The sequence below is a fragment of the Bison bison genome, unplaced genomic scaffold, assembly GCF_000754665.1.
Source record: "Bison bison bison isolate TAMUID 2011002044 unplaced genomic scaffold, Bison_UMD1.0 scf7180017851016, whole genome shotgun sequence".
NCBI lineage: Eukaryota > Metazoa > Chordata > Mammalia > Artiodactyla > Bovidae > Bison > Bison bison.
This window is the reverse complement of record NW_011481589.1, coordinates 924,915-938,269: the sequence shown is the minus strand read 5'-3', so window position 1 is coordinate 938,269 and position 13,355 is coordinate 924,915. Positions and strand designations below refer to the sequence as shown.

The 13,355-nt window shown below is 41.6% G+C and overlaps 1 protein-coding gene across 1 annotated transcript in view; it reads left to right on the top strand.

Moving 5' to 3' along the window:
- Positions 1-13,355, top strand: part of RAB3B (RAB3B, member RAS oncogene family) — a 69,345-nt gene that overhangs the window by 41,661 nt on the left and 14,329 nt on the right. Inside the window, exons 3-4 of the mRNA XM_010849764.1 lie at positions 5,072-5,190; positions 8,018-8,142. Of these exons, the coding sequence (XP_010848066.1) occupies positions 5,072-5,190; positions 8,018-8,142 (244 nt within the window). The remainder of the gene's footprint in view (positions 1-5,071; positions 5,191-8,017; positions 8,143-13,355) is intronic.

Sequence of the window (13,355 nt, the reverse complement as noted above, 5' to 3'; positions counted from 1 at the left end):
CTCTCCCAAGCTCTATGAATACATTATCTCTAATCCTCACACAACCACTTCAGGACTGGTATTATTATTTTGCAGACAAATACTATTTGATTTCACTTATAGGAGATACCTAGAATAGTCAAATTCATAGAGTCAGAAGGTACATTGGTAGATGCTAGGGGTCAGGGTCAGGGGTGGGGAGGGAATGGGAAGTTGGTTTTAATGGGGTCCAGAGTTTCAGTTTAGGAAGATGAAAAATTCAGGGGAAGGGTGATGGTGAGAGTTGGCCAACAATGTGAATGTACTTAGTGCCACTGAACTATAGAGTTAAATATGGTTAGAATAGTATGTTTTATATTATGTGACTTTTACCACAATAAAAAAAAATTAAAGAAAAGGACTAATATTATTGTCACCACTTTATTAATGAGGAAATTAAGCCTTAGAAAAGTTAAATAATAATACAAGGGACAAATACTCCTATACTTGAGTACCTAGTATGAGCTAGACATTTAAAAAAATCTTACTTAAACACCCTACAAAGTAGGTATTATTATTTTCATTCAAATTGTGAAGAAACTGAGCTTCAGAGAGATGAAAAAACAAAGCCATCCAAAATCACACAGTTAATGATAGGAAAAACTATGAGTCAGACCAAAGCCTGCTCAACTCTTAATTCATCCATTCCCTTTCTGTCTGTCCATTTTCTGCTCTTTGAGGGAAGCTTCATATTGAGGGGCCTCCCAAGTGGCTCGGTGGTAAAGAACCAACCTGCCAATGCAGGAGATGTGGGTTTGATCCCTGGGTTGGGAAGATCCCCTGGAGAAGGAAATGACAAGCCACACCAGTATTCTTGCCTGGAAAATCCCATGGACAGAGGAGCCTGGTAGGCTACAGACCACGGGGTCGCAAAAGAGTTAGACACACTAAGCAACTAAACAATGACAAATCATATTTAGACCCTGAATGGATGCTGCCCTGAGCAGGTCTGAATGAGAGCAGGGTGGCCCATGGCATGAGACTTGTTCAGTCCTGCTGAGCAGACCCTGGGAAGCTGGCCTTGCTCCTAGGGCTGACTGTGGAAGTACAAAAACAATGCCTAAGTGGCACTCATGCTGTATAAGGAACTGTTCCAAACATTTTGGATATAATAACTTTCTTAATCTTTGTGGTAACTTTGTGAAATAGGTATTGTTATAGATGTTATAAGTTTGTTGTTATAGACTACTTTATAGATGAAGAAACTAAGGCCCCAAAAGGAAAATTGCCCCACGAGAGAATTATCCAAAAGCGTGAATACTAGGACACAGGAATCACTGTGAATTATTTTAGAGGCTGCCTATCATTGTCACAAAGTTAGTAAGTGCTAGAATAGGGGTTTACACCCAGAAGTCTAACTCGAAAGACCACGCTCTTAACCTCAAAACTATATGGCCTTTTTGTTTAGCAAGTGGTGATTGAATCCCTAATGTGTGCATAGTCCAAGGCACTGAGAGTGTAGAGGTAAAACTAATTCCTTGTCCAAGCTTATTTATTATTCTATACCAGGATTTCCAATTAACTGGGCATCAGTTGAGTAGCAGGATTCTTTGTCAAAGAGATGGAGCACAGGTCCAGACTCCAGGTACAGATGGGAGACTGGAAACTGTCACAAAGAAGTGGTATAATGCAGGTGGAGTGAGGAGAAATGAGACCTGCTGGCAGTGCTCAAAAATCCTGCTTGGGCCTTTAGATCCCTAGTCTGGACAGGTGGCTTAGTTCTAAACCCTATAGAACAAGATTTGGGGCCTGAGCCTGTACACTGGTAGAAAGAGTCTCATCTGTCTCGTTGGCTCTGAGGAGTTCAGGAAGTAGAGGTAAGCGCTGCTGCAGTGGTTCATAGGTACCCACGCACAGAGCTTTTGTGTAGATATAACAGGAGTATCTCTCTAATATTAGTGCCTAAGATTCCTGTGTTAGATGTTTACTCACTCACCCTCACTCATGCACACTCACTCATCTATCTCTTCATTCATTTTTTAATTCATTTATCTACTCACCCATTCTACACTACTCATTCATTACACCCATCTACTCATTCATTCTACACTACTAATCCATGCTGCTGCTAAGTCGCTTCAGTCGTGTCCGACTCTGTGCGACCCCATAGACGGCAGCCCACCAGGCCCCGCCGTCCCTGGGATTCTCCAGGCAAGAACACTGGAGTGGGTTGCCATTTCCTCCTCCAATACTAATCCATGAGCTGGATACAATTCTATTTGCCAGAACTCTTAGGGAGAAGTACTGTATGTGGTCAGAAGCAATACTCTGATAAGCTGCTTGAAGTAAAGAGTAAGACACCCCCAAACCATGCTCAACAAACAGGAGATGGTGACTCAAATGCTCTTCAAGGATGGTGGATGTGTTAAATGCAGACTTTGTTTTGCTGAGTAATGTGCAAGTCTGGGTCAGAGCTGAATTGCACAGGACATGAAGAAGCTGAGCCCTGCCAGAAAAATAACTGATTTGTTTGCCATGTCTGTAAGTCACCCCTTAAATACTTGTTGAATCTATTTCTACTGCATCCGCCCTGCTACCACTCTAGTTCAAATACTTCTTAGGTCTCACCTGAGCGAGTCGGACACGACTGAGCAACTGAACTGAACTGAACAGAGCCATTGCAAAGATCTCACCAACCAGCCTGCCTGCTTCCCATGTCTACTTCCTCCAGTTTGTTCTCCACATCACAGTCAAAGCGATCTTTCTAAAGTTCAGATAAAATCATGTTAATATCGTACCTCAAAATCTTTGATCCTAAAAAGATCAAATTCAAATTCTGTAGCATTGCCTTCAAAGCTCTTTCTAGTTTCATTGCCTACTCATTTCCCACAATTCCTTAAGTTCTTCTGGAGTAGTCATGGGAAAAAACTCTTCCTTACGCAAAAATACCTTTCCTTCACTTCTCTGCTTGGAAAATTCTTATTTAGGAAAATCCCTGTTGTCTTCCTTCTATTACCAAGTAACCGCATCTTTAGGTAATGCTGCCGGACTTGTAGAGATCCCATCCGTGGGAGTGGTTGTGCCATCTATGCCATCTACCACATTTCCCATTCTCCTCCTGGGCGTTTTATAGGATTGTGCTTTCTTGGGTGTGGGCGTGTGACTTGCTTTGGTCAGTGAACAAGAAAAATGGAAGAGCCAAAACATGACTCAGATACTTTCTTTCCTTCTCATAGCTGCTCTGTCAGTCATTATCCTGGAATGAAGCAGACAAAGAGCAGAGCACCCAGCCAACTCTTAATGGATATGTAAAAATAGTGAAAGATAAAACCTTGTTATTGAAGCTGCTGAGATTTTGAGATTGCTTATTATTGAGTAACCCAGTCTATCCTAACTGGTGCACTATCTCTGCTTTGACATCTTTCATAACTACCCTAAATCACCATATTTCTACTTTATCTGAATTGTGTGACACATTTTCTTTATACCACTTATTTGATAGTGATGACATTGCTAATTATGAGTTTGGTGGTATGTCTTAGCCACCTCTATACTTTTGCTGAGCTTTCCTGAGGGCAAGGGTGATGCTTGTTCCATTTCTGTATCACACAAATTATGATTCATAGCCAAGGTGACATACTGAAATAGGTGTAGGAATCAGACAGACAGACTTGTTTTGAATCCCGATTCTTACATTTGATGGACAATCTCTGTGAACCTCAGTTTTCTCAACTGTAAAGTGGGAGTAATAATATGTACCTTACAGGGTTTTTCTAAAGTTTGTGGATAATAGATGCAACATATGTACTAATATGGCATGTTATAATTCTTTTGTTCCCATTATTTGTTTTTAATATCATTACGGGTAGTGTTCAGTAAATGCCTGTGGATAAACGTTTCATTGACTGAGGTATAATGATATGTGCATCAGACTTGGAATCAGAATCCCTAGATTTAAGACATAGCTTTTTTTTTTTTAACCAGCTTTGTGTCCTTGGAAAGTCACTTACCCTCTCTGCAGTTTTGCATTCTCAACTATAAAATGTAAATACTGATCCTTACCTCTGAGAGACTTTTTATAAAATTTAAATGAGGTAATATATGAAGAAATCTTTTATATGTGCTCCAGGATCACACATCTAAAACTATAATGATACAGAAAAGACTGATTGGTCCCTGACACGAGGACTCTGTGGACATTGTGAAGCACCCCAGCGTATTCCATTAACGCTTTATTATGGGGTTTGGCTTAGCTTGTTTGTGTTTGTCTTTGCAACTAGACTGTGAGCTGCTTGAGATAAAGAATTGTCTTAGTCATATATTTTTTTTAGTGAAAATGTTTGTTTCTCCTTGTATAAATAATACATGTTTAGCATTAGAGACAATAAAAATACCTGAAGAAAATGAAAATCCTGATAATTCTTATCTTTCTTACAGAGATAGTCACTATTAACCTTCTGACGTGTTTCTTTCCAGTTTTCTTCTCTGCAAATATCGTTATGAAACTGACATTACATTGCACATACAAGCATTGTTCCATCTTATATAAATAAACACATAACCATTCTAAAGTTGGATATATGTTAATGATAGTTTTACACTGTTTAAATAGAGTTGTAACCAAAATTTTTGTGCATAAATATTGTTAGTCTGATTTTCTATTTTTGTAAAAAAGTTTTTAGAAGGACAAATTTCCAGGCCAAAGGGTACAAATATTTTTAATACTCTTGGGACTTCCAAATTGATTTCCAGAAAGACTGAACCAAGTTCCATTCCCAGAAACAAGGTGTAAGGTTGTACATCTTACTACATCCTTGTCTGTAACAGGAATTATAATTAAAAACAAAGAAAAATCTTTTAATATAATAATTATCTATTTACAGTTCTTTTGTGAAATGTTCTTTCCTCCTGCTCATTTTTCTACTGGGATTTTAATTATTTTCTTACTCATTTCTATGATGTTTCAAAAACCATTTTATTATAGTCACCAAATACAAGATAAATAATAGATGCTCCTTAAGTATACTTTGGATTATTAGTTAATTGTCCTAGGGACTTTTTAGAAACAAAAACAGACTTTCTGTGAGGCTGACTCCTTCGTTTTCCCACCTAGGACACAGCTGGGCAGGAGCGATACCGGACCATCACCACAGCCTATTACCGCGGAGCCATGGGCTTCATTCTGATGTATGACATCACCAATGAGGAATCTTTCAATGCTGTCCAAGACTGGTATGAGAGTCATTCATTCATCCATTCATCAGATTGTTCATGAAACTCTAGCATGTGCTAAGCCCTACACTATGTGTTAGGGAAAACCAGATGAATAAGATGTGGCTCCTGTCTTCACAACGTTCACAGATGAGCAGAGAGGATAGATCAGTGAGCAGGCACTGACAGTATCCTGGGACAGGTGCAGTGATGAGAGTGGTACCCGGGCCGTAGAAACCTAGCTTGGGGAGCTAGGGAATGTGTCCTGGAATTGCTGACATACATACTACAGTTTGAAGATGGACAAGAATTAGCCAGAGGGACAAATGGATAAGAATGTTGCAGAAAAAGAGTACAGATGTGCAAAGGCAAGAAGGTAGGTGAGAGGGTAAGAAGAACAGAGGTCATGAAGGATTTTATGTGCTGGGGTAGGGAATTTGGATTTTATTTGTAAGTGAGGACATTTGAACTGGGAAACAACAGGTTCAGATTAGTGTTTTAGGAAAAATCATTCTGGACAGAGTACTAAATTAATCCACATATTGTTTTCCTATAAAGTGTATCCCTTGGCTGGGGGGTGGGGGTCAAGTTCATAACAGTTCAATATACAATAGAATCTGACACAATTCCCTAGAGGTATAGCCTCTGAGCAACTTATATCAGGGGCCCCCAACCCCCCAGGCCACATCCCCATCTCTTGCCTTACTGCCTGAACTAAACCCCCCTAACCCCGATCCTGGAAAAACTGCCTCCATCAAACCAGTCTCTGGTGCCAAAAAGGTTGGAGACTGCTGATTTACTTCTTTCTCCCTGGAAAATTACTCACAAGGAGAAGGGAGCATGAAGAGAAGGAGAGGTGAAGAGGGAAGGCCAGGACTGGGTGTCCCTATTCAGTGGAGAGGATAAGAATGTGGAAGATGGAGAATCTGTGCCTGGTTCTTATCCACAGTCAGAGAGGCAGAGCAGGCTGGGCACAGCTCAGCAGTGCTGGCCAGTGCCAAGCTTGTCTTCTGCTCTTTTTTGCCCAACAGCTACCCTTTGAAGACTTCGCTTCTGCCAAGGAACAGTTGCCATGACTATGTGAGGCGCCATTGGTTCCTTGGAGCCTTGAGCTGGGAGTGACCTTTCAGGCTGCCTACCCCCACTTCCCAGTTCTGAACAGCAGTCTAGGGTGCCACCCACATGCCTGTCACACATGTGTTCTCCTTCTCAGCCTCTTGGTCATCCCCTTCTTCCTCCTTTCTCCCTGTTTCCTTTTAACAACTCCTTTTCTCCGCCTTCCTTTTTTTCTCCTTTCCTCCCTCTTTTTTCTCTTCCTCTCTCATTATACCTTTTTCCTTCTGTTTTTTCCCCTTTCTTATTCTCTCCCTTCCCTCCAGTCATGACTTTTCCCTCCTCCTCCCTCTACCTTCTCTCTATCTCCTTCCATCCTCACCTCCCATCATGAAGAGATTAGCTCTTTCTTTAAGTATCTCCACACTGCCCATTCCCTGCCAGCCTTGACCTCCTTCCCTTTCTCCATCAGTCCCTGTTCATCCTGCCTCAGGAACACAGTGACTTTAACACCTGGTGACGATTCCTCCAAGAATAACCTAAGTTGCTAATCTAGGAGCTGAGAGTGGATGGAGGTGGGAGGAGGGAGGAAGATGACAGAAGAGTGGCACAGAAGGCACAGGGAGTTGGCTTCAGGTCCCTGCCTTGAGGCTAAAGACTATCTGTCTTTTCCAAGCTCTGACCTTCAGTTTTGCCTCTGGGAAACTTGGTCCCAGCCTAGCACCCATCTGCCATCTAAACCTCAGTGCCCAGCACAGAACCTGGCTCTCTGTAGTTTCAGCACAAATGGTGGTTGAGTGAATTCCATCCATTGATGAAGTGGCTTTTCACCCTTAAAGAGAAGATGGGTAGTGAAATCAGCTTGAGGAGCAGGGTTGGTAGTTGGTCCAGTCTGCAGTTAAGGTTGAGTTAGATTGAATGTCAGTATCAGGATAGGATCAGAGTTTATTTAGATCTGCTTCAGGATTAACTATTTGCTGGCTTCTTCCTTCATCAGACATTCACTGACTTCTCTGTGCTCTATGCTCGGGGGGCTGGTACTACAAAGATGGGGCTTCCCTGGTGGCTCAGTGCAGAAGAATCCGCCTGCCATTGCAGGAGACATGGGTTTGATCCCGGGTCTGGGAAGATCCCACATGCTGTGGAGCAACAAAGCTCATGCCCCATACTGAACCTGTGCTCTAGAGCCCGGGAGCTACAACTACTGAGCCCATGTGCTGCAACTCCTGAAGCCTGCACTCTCTAGAGCCTGTGCTCTGCAACAAGAGAAGTCACGACAATGAGACGCCTGTGCAGGGGACTGAAGAGTAGCCCCCACTCGCTGCAACTAGAGACAAGCTGGCATAGCAACAAAGACCCAGTACAGCCAAGAATAAAAAATAAATACCTAAATAAAATTATATATACAAAAGAATAAACCTATCTCTGCCCTCAAGGAGAGACAGATAAATCCAGCCAAATGTAATAACAGATGCCACAGTAAAGGTGTAGGGAAACCAAAGAGGGGGTAACTGTTCCTACCTGTGAGGTGTTGAGGTGTTTGGGACTGCTTCCCAAAAAATGTATGCTCTATATAAAGGTCTGGTTTTATTTCCTCTATTTAAAAGTTTATTTCTCATTATAGAAATAATACATGCTCACTTTCAAAAACTTGTCGAGAAAAGGTTTTTTTATTGGCCTGAACATATGGCTTGTGGGATTGCAACCTTGTTGAAGGGGCTTCTGTGAGCTTCTTGGGGTCCTTTCTGGCCTAGGAGGGTGTCGGTAACACAGTCCTCTTCCTGTCTCTCTTTAGGGCTACTCAGATAAAGACCTACTCCTGGGACAATGCCCAGGTCATCCTGGTGGGGAACAAGTGTGATATGGAGGAAGAGAGGGTTGTTCCCACTGAGAAGGGCCGGCTCCTCGCAGAGCAGCTTGGTATGTGCATGACACATGTGGGTGCATGTGTGCACTGGAGTGGGGCAAATGGAGTGGGGCAAAGTGTGTGTTTGTATTTGGGACATTAAGGATGTGCTGTGACCCTGAATTATGTGCATATGTGCTCTGTGTGTGTTGTTTCATATTTAGGGCATATACATGTGGGCTTCATGCTAATGAATTCTAGGTAATGCATTATTTATGATACATGTATATTTTGTTACACTGGATGTATAAATAAAATTTAAATATATGAAATCTTTTTTTTAAACCAGTTCCTTCCACAAAGTATTTGAGGTATCTTATAACATTGTCATAGTATATCAACCAAAAAATGAGACAATTGGAGCAAAGGGAAAGAAGGCAAGGGTAGGAGAACATAAGAGAAGGCCAGGGGTGAGATAACTATATTTTGTAAGTTTGGGGCATGTGCAAGAGCTGGACTGAAATAGTCACTTTGAGCTTCCTAGCAACCATTGCAAAGAGAGAAACATAATCAGTTACATGGTTCAGAGATGGTCTTTAAGATAAAAACAAACCCATTATTCCAGAGAAGCACTGCTCTCCACTGACAACTGTAGACTGAGTGTGTGTATGCTCAATTGTATCTGACTCTTTGTGATCCCATGGACCGTAGCCTGCCAGGCTCCTCTCTCCATGGAATTTTCCAGGCAAGAATACTGGAGTGGGTTGCCATTTCCTTCTCCAGGGGATCTTCCCAACCCAGGGATTGAACCACGTCTCTTGTGTCTCTTGCATTGGCAGGCAGATTCTTTACCACTGAACCACTTGGGAAGCCTGGCAACTGTAGAACAGACTCTATATGTTGAGTGTGATGATGTTCTTAATATTAAGCATCCTGTATAGCAACTACAACACTGTATATCGTAGGCTGTGTCTTACAGTTTCTGTCAGTGTAAACTGATGTTTTGTCACCAAAATACAATTCACAGCAAAGGTGACTGTATGAAGTCACGAGACAATGTAGATTAAACATGCTGCTCAATGATGCTCTTTTTGCAAGGTTAATGCACCTTGATCCTTGTGCTCCATTGACACCCAGGTGTCTCAGGTGTGTCTTAGTGGCCACACAGTGGGACACCTACCTACACCTGCTTAAAAGAGAAGCTTTTCTTTTCTTTTCCCTATTGGGGTTTAATATAGGATCACCTTAGATAAGTCTTCTTTTAGAAGAATACATGTACTGCTTAGCTTTTAGCCGTCTCCCTAAGTATTTCTCACAACCTCAGTGCTGTAAGTATTAAGGAGAAGGGAGTTTAAAGTTATATTCTCTGCCAGTTTTTGAAGTTCAGATATTTGGGCTGGTAGGTGGATAAATTGTGTAATATACAAGTGTGAATTTGTGTTGTATATATTTGTATTATGTATATTATGAGGACATGTATAGCGGAGCATTGTATACTTCTTTCTTCCCTCTCCTATTCTCCAGTGTGGCCTGGAATAGAAATCAGCACACTGAAGGTGCTTAATAAATAGGGAGGGTGGGCCATTTGGCTCTTGATGGTTCTTACCCCATCACAGGTGTCCTCAGGGCCCATAGAATGTGTCTATACCCATTCCCATGGTTCACAGGACAGTAAGCACGTGGCGAAGCCCACACATGGGTGACCTCTGGCTATCTTATGCCTTCAGCCTGCTGTCTGTGAGATGCCCTGCACTTTCCCTGGACCAACATTGCCATTTCTGTTTGAAAGGCTCTTTTTTATCCCCCATCTCCCACTCTTATCTAGCTGTTGAACCCTCACTCAACTTTCAAAACACACCTCCCCCAGCTCTTTTCTTGGTTCCCCCACTTAGAGTACCCTATGCATGCAACAGTCACAGTACCCATCTCCCTTGGGTGCACTTGTTTCCTTATCTGTCTTGTTTATCTTTATACCCATAGTGCCTGGCATATGGTCTGGCAGTGAGTAAACACTGTAAAAATATATTTTGATTAAAATTTTATGGAGTCAAGTATTTGGCTACTTCATTTTACTTCATTCTAATTATGACTTTCTGAGCTCCTACTCCATGCCAAGTACTGTGCTGCAAAATAGGCTATGTTCCCTGGTCTGAGACAGAAACTGTGATAAGCCAGGTGATCAGTGCTGTGATAGAAGGATGCGCCAGGGGCTGTGGACACAGAGGAGGCATCTATTCAGTTTGGGTCAGAGAACGTGAAGCCCATGCTGAGTCTTTTTTTTAATTAATATTGATTTGAGTACAGTTTGCTTTACAATGTTGTGCTATTTTCTACTGTACAGCAAAATGAATCTGCCATACATACACATATTGTCTCCTCCCTTTTGAATTTCCTTCCCATTCAGGTCACCACAGTACATTACAAGGGAGTTCCTTGTGCTATACAGTATGTCCTCATTAGTTATCCATTTTATGTGTCGTATCAAGAGATAACTCATTGAAAAAGACCCTGATGCTGTGAAATAGTGAAGGCAAAAGGAGAAGAGGGCAGCAGATGGTTAGATGAATTTGAGCAAACTCCGGGAAATAGTGAAGAACGGGGAAGTGTGGCATGCTGCAGTCCATGAGGTCGAAAAGAGTCAGACACGACTTAGCGACTGAACAACATCAATAGTGTATATGTGTCAATCTTTATCTCCCAGTTCTTCCTACTACCTTCCCTTCCCCCTTGGTATCCATGCATTTGTTCTCTACTTCTATGTCTCTATTTCTGCTTTGAAAGTCTTTAAAATATTTTTTAAATTTATTTTATTTTTGGCTGCACTGGGTCTTTGTTGCTGTGCTTGGGCTTTCTCTAGTTGTGATGCTGAGCTTCTCATTGTGATGGCTTCTCTTGCTGCTGAGCATGGGCTCTAGGGTGCTTGGGCTCAGTAGCTGTGGTGCACAGGCTTAGTTGCCCTGCAGCACGTGGAATATTCCTGAAGCATGGATTGAATCCCTGTCCCCTGCATTGGCTAGTGGATTCTTAACCACTGGACCACCAGGGAAGTCCCTGATTTGCAAGGAAAACAGAGCTGGAGGAGTCAGGCTCCCTGACTCCAAATTAGGCCTTGGAGATAATTAGGAGCAGTCAAGTGAGGAAGAAAGGCAAGGACAATCCAGGCAGGGGGAATAACACTGGCAAAGGCGAGGAACAGCCCTGTGTATTTAGGGAACCAAAATTCATTGGGTTGTGTGAGTCTAGATTAGCGCTTCCCCAATTAAGAGATTCATGTCACTGGGTGTTCAAGATGATTTTATGTATATATTTTGGTGTATATTAGGAAAAAATATAATTAGCATCTCAAGCCCTTTAAGGTTAAACAAGACTGTTTTTAAAAGGTGAGTTAATTTTATATTAGGAAAAAATATAGCCAGCATACCAAGTCATTATGACTAATGTTTTTAAAAGGTGAGTTTGTTAAACATTTATTAGGTATTTACCATGTGCCAGGCCCTATTCTAAGTGTTTTAAAGTAATGCTCATGTAATTTAAAAGTACCTAATTTAATTTAGGTACATTTCTTGTAGAGATGAGAAAACTGAGGCACAGAAAAGTTGAGTAACTTGTTTAAGATCACATAGCTAGTAACAGGTAGAGTCAGAATTCTGGCTCCAGAGCAGCACTTTTGACCACTTAACCTCACTATACAGCAAATATTATAATAATAGATAATATATATTGAGCCAGGCAGTCTATGAAATGCTTTGTGTTAATTATCTCTTTTAATTCTCAACATAACTCTTCAAGATAGGTCAAGTTCAGCATAGGTTCATGAAGTTCTTGCTTAAGATTATGCATTTCTGACCTGACTTAGCAGCAGCAGAGCCAATAAAGGGGCTTCCCCGGTGTTTCAGCAACAAAGAATTCGCCTGCAATGCAGGAGACGCCAGTTTGATCCCTGGGTCAGGAAGATCTTCTGGAGGAGGAAATGGCAACCCACTCCAGTATTCTTGCCTGGGAAATCCCATGGACAGCAGAACCTGGCAGGCTACAATCAGTCCATGGGGTCACAAAGAATCGGATACAACTTAAGTGATTTAGTGCACACGCGTACACACATATATATACACACACACACAGAGCCAATAAAGATCTATCTAATTTATGTAGAAAGACAGAAGTGAGATTAATTCTTAGTACAGAGTTTAGGAAGACACTTAAAGAGGGCATTAATGAATTGGTTAGATTTGCGTAGGTCAAGGTAACCCATCTCAGTCCTACTGAACTTCCTGAGCTTTTCTCTACTGCTTACCAGAACTCAGCTATTTACATGTCTGTTTCACACTACACCTCAGCAGTAGTCGGGGTTACGTCTAATTGTTTTCATTATCCCAACCATCCAGCACAGGATACTCATTCACTCATACATTTATACATTGAAAAATACTTATTGAGCATATACTCTGAGACAGGTTGTATCTTGGCACTTAGGTGTGATTCTTACTATCATGGAACTAATGGGGAAAAGAGACATTAAACAAATAATCATACAAGTAAATATATAATTAAAAATTTGTAAATGGGTAAATTGTATGGTATGGAAATTATATCTCAATAATACTGTTTAAAACTGTGATATGTTCTGTATGACTTAGGACTCTCATTATGGCAAGTGATAAAATCTCAAATCAACCTAGCTTTAATTTTAAAAAAGAATGTATTAGCTTATGTAGCTGGGAAGTCCACTAGTCACAGGACTCAACTGGGTCTGTATTTCTCAACTTTGCACATCCCTTCAGCCTCTTTCTGTAGTCAGACTCTGAATGGGGAATAAGATAAATGATGGCAGCTCCAGATTTATATCCTCCAACTTCTGCAAAAGAGGATTCTTGCTCCCAACCACCATATATCAATCTCAGGGAAGACTATGATTGGACACCTGTGAGTCACATGCCTGTTTCAGTGGCTGGGGGAGGCAAGTATTATAACCTATAGTTCCACCACAGTTGTTTAAAGTAGCAGTTCCATAAAAGAAGGAATGGTGGACAGATAAAAGTAAGGTAGTGAAGTGAAAGTTGCTCAGTCGTGTCTGACTCTTTGCAACCCCGTAGACTGTATAGTCCTTGGAATTCTTCAGGCCAGAATACTGGAGTGGGTGGCCTTTCCCTTCTCCAGGGGATCTTCCCAATCCAGAGATCGAACCCAGGTCTCCCGCACTGCAGGTGGATTCTTTACCAGCTGAGCCACAAGGGAAGCCCAAGAATACTGGAGTGGGTAGCCTATCCCTTCTCCAAGGGATCTTTCC